Source organism: Belonocnema kinseyi, chromosome 4, assembly GCF_010883055.1.
Source record: "Belonocnema kinseyi isolate 2016_QV_RU_SX_M_011 chromosome 4, B_treatae_v1, whole genome shotgun sequence".
Taxonomy (NCBI): Eukaryota; Metazoa; Arthropoda; class Insecta; order Hymenoptera; family Cynipidae; genus Belonocnema; species Belonocnema kinseyi.
Window position 1 is genome coordinate 119,301,791 of NC_046660.1, and position 7,093 is coordinate 119,308,883.

The following is a 7,093-nucleotide window of genomic DNA, read 5'->3' on the forward strand; positions in this document are numbered from 1 at the left end:
AATGGGAAGTGCCGTATATACTGGAACTTTATATTCTCGACAATTGTTTCTGTTGCTCACTCGAGGCCTGACATGGTTCTTCTTGACTTCGAGAAGCGAACTTGCGAGGAAAATGCAGAAGGCGGTTGTCCTTGGGTCGCTCCGTGTTCTTAGGGTCCAAGAGGCTTTTGCTGGATCGTCGTATTGATTCCTTGACAGACATAACACACTTTTTTATGTCTAGAACTTCTTTGCAGCACAAAATATAACTTTTTTCTCCTTATTTACAATTTTACATGTAAAAGTATTTACTTTATTAAGAATTTTAGCCGCTTACAGTGTCAATTATACAATATGTCGGATCTGGTATTGACAAATAAACCATACCAGTTAGTATGTTTTATTCGTGCTGGTAGACGCCCGGGAACACGATCTGTTGACATTTCGTTGCTGACATGGATTCGATTTGATAAAATAAAACGGAAGTTCGTCACAAAATATATATGTTGAAAATTTGTCTATTTTGCTACAAGTTCATATTTTTTGTAGAAATTAATTCTCTTTATAATAATTGGGTTAGTTGAAAATGGAACTATTCCAGTTTAAAAATTCAGGATTTTAGTTTAAAAGTATTCAGTTTGGTGAAGATTAATTTTATTAACTGAAAATTAAACTATTATATTTTTTGCTGAAAAATTAATTTCTTTTTGTTCAAAACTGATCTATTTGCTTGAAAATTTGCCGTTTTCAGTTGAAAATTCAACTCTTCTGTTGAAAAATCATTTATTTTGTTGAAATCCGACTTTTGAGGTAAGAACATTAATTTTGTTGATTAAAAATTCAACTATTTCAGTTGAAGACTCATTTTTCAGTTGAAAATTCATCAGTTTCGTAAAAAATTAATTTTTTCAACTGAAAATTCAATTATTCCATTTTTGGTTGAAATTTGATCTTTTTTAGTTGAAAGCTAAACTATTTGGTTAAAAATTGATTTCTTTTCTTTGAAATTTTCTTGTTTGGTGTAAAATAATCTGCTTAGTTAAAAATTCAACCATTCCAGTTATAGGCTCATCATTTTAGTTAAAAATTCGTCTTTATACTTTAAAAATCAGCTATTTGAGTTAAAAAATTAAAAATTTTTGTTGAAAATTCATCAATTCAGTGGAAAATTAACTTCGTTGTCTGAAAATATGTATGTGTTGAGCGGGACTTTGTATTTATAACTTACGCTCCGTTTTTCTAATCCAACAGACACGTACGAAATAGGCATTGAACGCTTGGATATTCTAAAAATTAAAGAGTTTTCCTGTACTATAGACTCTAAAATTGACTCAACAGAAAAAATTAAGAGGATTGAAAATCAAATAAAAAATTCAGCTGGCCATAGTAATGTTTCGGAAGATGCATTTAATGTGCCGAAATTCTCAGAAAACAAGTTCAATGCATCTGTACCAACCATGCCCGATCCACTGGCACTTGAAGGTTATTTTTTTTCTTTAAGTCGATTTGTTAATACCTGATACTGTATTTAAAAATATTGTTTTAATAATAAAGGCTTTTTCAATTTTCATGAAGGTATGGAAGGTGACAACCCTGGCTCTGAGTCCTCAGTCGACAGTATGGTGGAAATGACTAACAAAAAGAGGAAAAAATCTTCGAGTCGTAAAGGTTAGTTTTTCTTTTCCTTTAACGTTATGTTTAAATAAATAAATATATATATAAATTTGTTTTTATCTTAAATAAGTCATCAAATGATTATTTTTTATACTGTTAGGACGAGAAAAAGTATTTAATTCGACAATCAATAATATTAAGTCAGAAGAATTCGAGGAACAAGATTTACCAACAGTAACGAAGATCTCCTCCTTAAAAAACAAATCTTCACAACTTCAGAATCCGAGTTTCCAAGAACATAAAAATGGTACTTGAAACATAATTTTTCATTAAAATTTTAATCTCAAATAAAAAAGTCCTTTCAATTTATGGTTCGATTTATTGCAGGTCACTCCAGCACTCAAATTTCTATCACAGAAGCTCAGACTACACCAAAACCACGATCGGGATCTCACCACATAGCTCCTTACAAGCCCCGCGAAGCACGGCAAAACCAAGATTTAGGTAAGATAACAAGAAATTTACACATATTTGTTTAACTTTCCTTTGGTTGCGGTCTCCATTCTACACGATACGAAACATAATTTATGTTCCAATTTCGTTTCGATTAAAAGTCAGCTACACAGTATTTTTTTGGTATTTCAGTTTTGCCTTAGAAAAATAACAATATTATTAATCATAAACAAAATGTAGTTATTTTGCTTTTATTTTCCCTTTTATTCAGGATACATAACGGTCTTAAAGGAAATCAAATCATTGCGTATGGATGTTCAAAGGTTAGCGGAGGGCCTAAAGGAAATGAAAAAAATTATGGAAATTGATAGGAGTGAAATATACATTGGCAAGAAGTCCTTCGAAGAGGAATACAATTTAAAGTTACCTCTCAACAGTCTAGAAGACTTCAAGCTTCTCGATAGAGAACATAAAAACAATGAGGAATGCTGTTGCCGTTTTGTAAGTTTTTCCTTATACTGATTTTCTTTAGCTTTTCCACACTTAAAAAATGCCATGTTTTATTTGAATTCTTATTGATACTTACAGAAAGCCTCTGTAGACTTATCTATGAGCCTTGATGCAGGACTTCGAAAGTCCCTAAACATTATTTTAAAAACATATTTGGGCAGAGATTTAATTTTAAAGCTCACTGTAGTAAAAAAAGTTCAGGCAAGGAAGTGTTCAAGGATTTTAAGTTCTACTCATGCGTGCATGGTGCGAATAACACTGAAATTATATACTTTAAATCAAACATATACAATTTATTCTATCATCCTACTGAAACTACAATTCCAATCAATAATTTTTAGCTGTTGCTTCTGCCAAATTTGTTGCTACGGAAGAGGAAATGGATTCGCACATTGGAACCATTTTCAGCAATGCGAAAGATTGGGGTGGAAATCGCCAAACAAGACGTGGTAATGAAACGTAGAATGTTCTATATATTTTAATTCCATTTGATTAAAATATATTTTTTAAAACAACTAAATTCGTTTATTAATTGTTTTAGAAAAAAATCCTCAAAATTAACCAATAATATTTTCAACATATACAGTTTAAGGGAGCACTTGTGCTAAAATAAAACCAGTGCTAAGTGCTATTATGCCATATATCGTCCACTAAAAGCAACGTTCGGACGCTAAGCCTTCAATATTTTGAATTAACTGCAACACTTGCTGTTTAAGGGTAGCAACAATGGTAAAAACTGGTCAGTATCAAGTGCGATTGTGCCACTGATAAATATCACGCGCTTCAAAAAACGTTCGAACTCTAAATGCGCAATGTTTTATCATAACTGATACAATTACTACTTGTGAGTGGAAACGTGGTGCAAAGTAAGCTTAGTACCTTGTGAGATCATTCAATCATATGTATCGTCTTCTTCCCGCAACGGTCGAATGCTAAGGGCTCGATATTTTGAATTAACTGCATTGAATTAACTGCAGCACTGACAGTTTGAAAGCAGAAATGGTTCTAAAATCAGGCCAGCATCAAGTGCGGTTGGGACAATCTAGCATACAAACTCCACAATCAGTTTGCATCAATACATTAGGTTTCGAGTAAGATCATGTACATTACACGGAGAAACTTCTGGTCGTAAAATTTGACATTTTTAATATTATTTTTACAAGAGAACAATAGCAAGCCAGAATAGAGCTTCACTATTACAAAAATTACTATTTTTAATATTAAATTGTGGATTTAATAATGTTATTAGAATAAATGATTATATAATTTTAAATATAATTATAAAAGAAAAGATATTATATTATTTCGACTAGTAAACCCGAAGTCGACTCGGTGCACGAATTATTGGAATAATCAAAAAGACAGTTTCGATATTTCCTAGAAAAGACTGTGAAATTTACAACATCACACCGAAGTGGGAAGTTGTAATGATACGGTGCGATATTTTGATGCGAAAAAGCATTTCTCCTACTAAAATACACTTCTCCGGTGTAAAGTTGCTAAATTTACGAACTCTCAACTTCCCAGTGTTGAAAATACTAACGAATCACACCGAGGATATGTGAAAGCCTTAATCTAAACTTAAAGTTTCACTGGAAATTGTGAAATTAAACACTAAGACGGAGCGAGCATAGTACATTTCGATGCGTGTGTGAGAGGTGATTATTTAGCGAATGAGACGTTTTCCGCACTAGCGAAGCGAGTCAGAAAAGTCTAATTCACTAAAAATCACCTCTTCCACAAATATCGAACAGTATTTAATACCACGAAATCCGAAAAAATCTGGTTAAAGTTGAGATTTTGAGGTTAGAATGGTATAAACATACAATCGACACTATACGGTGCGAAAACTAACACCGATAAGTTTCTTTGCGCGCGCACGCATAATTAACTTCTGTAGGCTTGTGCGAGCTGCAGAAGTTAGAAGATAAATTTATAATTAAGAAGATAATTTTTCAAGCAAAAAAATGTCAACAAAATTGTTCAATTTTCATCTTTATAAACAAATTTTAAACTGACACAATAAGCATTAAACCAAAAATGGACTAGTTTAATTTTCAGATAAAAAATGGAATTTTCAACAAAATAAATTAATTTTTGATAAAAAAGATTTACTTTTAACAAAAAATGGAACAATTAAATTTGAATTAAAAGAATTAATTTTTAATAAAAAAAATTTAATCTACAACGAAATAGTCCAATTTTCAACCAAAGAAATGAATTTACGTACAAAAATACTTCTTCCAAAAAAGCCAAAATTGCAATAAAATACATGAATTTGTAAGCACATAGTTGAATTTCAACTGAAAAATGTTTCAAGGAAAAATGGAATAGTTACATTTTCAGTTAAAAACAATATCAAACCCAAAAAATCAAAGTTTCAAAAAAGTATTTAAATTTTCAAGCAGAAAATCGAATTTTCAAACAAATAATTTAATTTTCAAACTAATAATTTCCTACAGAAAACAGAAATTTAAAATTTTATAAATTGATTTTAAAACAACAACAAAAAAGAAATTTTAACAAAATAGATCAATTCTCAACGAAAAACGGTTACATTATCATTTAAAAAAATTAATTTACAACCAAAAAATTTTCATCAAATTAGTTTAATTTCCAATAAACTACATGAACTTTCAACCATTTTATACGAAAAGAAAAGAAGTTTGATCGAAACATCCATTTTCAACCAAAGAAATGAATTTTTAATTAAAATAGATGAATTTTTAAACAAGAAGAATACATTTCTACCAAAAAAGATTAATTTTTAACTGAGAATGTTCAATTTTCAGTATAAGAAAATATTTGTTCAACTAAAAAAAATCGAATTTTCAACACAACAGTTGAATTGTCAACCAAAAAATCAATTTTAAAACGAAAACAATTATTTCCTATTAAAAAAAGATGAATTTACAACTAAAATAATACTTTTAAAAACTTTGAGAAAATCGTACATTTTCAGATAAAAAATTTAATTTTTGCAAAATAGTTTAATTTTCGATGTAAAAAATGAATTTTCAACTGAAAAATATTTTGAATAAAAAAAAATGAATTTGCAATAGAATAGTTAAATTTTTAAACATATGGTTGGATTTTCAATTTAAAAAAAAAACCATGTTTACCAAGAATGGAATGGAATGTATATATTTAATCTCTCCCTTTTACGTGTTTGAGGGCCACCGCTCCCTGTACATATATTTACAATTACATCCTTAGTCTAACTTAACTAATACTTATATTCTACTCTTTCGCATTACGTAGGATAAACAATAGTAACAGTAGTGATATTAATTCCTAAAATGAGCGAGCTTCCAGGACTTCCGTTTCCTCTTACCATAAAAAAATGCATTTTCCACGATATTGAAAACAATTTTCTTATTTTACTGTCCCTTTTTAGGATCGCCCGTTTGGCTCTGCCCTACTCCCTTGCTTTCCCTTACTTCATCCAATTTCTTCATCCACATCACTCCCTGTCCACTACCATCCAAGATCCATCTTACACACTCATCCACACTCAACTGTCCCTCTTCCTCTCCTGTACATCTATCTAATACATGTGCCCATGACTCCATTTCGTATCCACATACTCTGCATAAATTCTCCTCTTCATTCATCCAATATCTGCATGCTCTCACTCCTTCTCCCATTCTGAACCGTACAAACCTACTCCATTTTTCTTCCTTTTTTATTTTTTGCAGATATTCTGGTTCCGTCAACCCTTTGACCATCATTACCATCTATTGTACCTCGAATCTATAATCTTTGACCATCTCTCTTCTCCTTGTTTAACCAATAGCTCTAACTATATGCCCTGTCACTTCATAACCCCTTCTCGAATATTACACACCCTTCTCATTTTTCTGCTTTCTACCTCCCATTTTGAATTTCCCACATTACCTCTCGCTTCATTGTTCCGAATTTCACCGAAACATGCTTGTGCAATTTAACTTCCCTCTCCCCTTTTTAGCTTCTCTTCAAACCTCCATACTCTTTTAATTTGTCTAGTAACCATATTTTCTCTTCCTAACTCTTCTTTTAACATATATTCTAGGCAACTCCAGCTAACCTCCATCACCCACCTCAGGAATCGCTCATGCATACTCTCTACTTTCCTATGTTCCTTCCATCCCCAGATCTCCACACCATGACACAACACCGCCCACACCAACGCATCAAACAACCAGACCCTCATTCTCCAATCGTTCTTGAACCTTCTCTTTCCTATACCCCATACTTGGCCCATTACTTTACTCGCACATTCAATTCTTTTCCTCACCTGCAGCTCGTTTCCTCCTTCTGCCTCAAACCAAAAACCTAGGTAACAGAACTCCTCCACAATTTCGACTTTTTGTCCGTTCATCTTCCAAACGTAATTTATTTTGCTCTTTCTATTTCTGAAACACATCACCTTTGTCTTATCTACGTTCACCATATGTGTTCCCACATACTCTTCGAAGATTCTCATCATTAGGTTCATCCCCTTCTCATCATCTGCTAATAGAACTACATCGTCCGCGTATGCTAGAGAGTATAGTTT

The 7,093-nt window shown here is 31.8% G+C and overlaps 1 protein-coding gene across 1 annotated transcript in view; it reads left to right on the plus strand.

Annotated features, from left to right (window-relative positions):
* Positions 1–1,512: 1,512 nt before the first annotated feature.
* Positions 1,513–7,093, plus strand: part of LOC117171060 — a 28,812-nt gene continuing 23,231 nt past the window's right edge. Inside the window, exons 1-6 of the mRNA XM_033358108.1 lie at positions 1,513–1,647; positions 1,754–1,900; positions 1,981–2,097; positions 2,318–2,547; positions 2,635–2,802; positions 2,898–3,005. Coding sequence (XP_033213999.1) covers positions 1,557–1,647; positions 1,754–1,900; positions 1,981–2,097; positions 2,318–2,547; positions 2,635–2,802; positions 2,898–3,005 — 861 coding nt within the window. The 5' untranslated portion in view covers positions 1,513–1,556. The remainder of the gene's footprint in view (positions 1,648–1,753; positions 1,901–1,980; positions 2,098–2,317; positions 2,548–2,634; positions 2,803–2,897; positions 3,006–7,093) is intronic.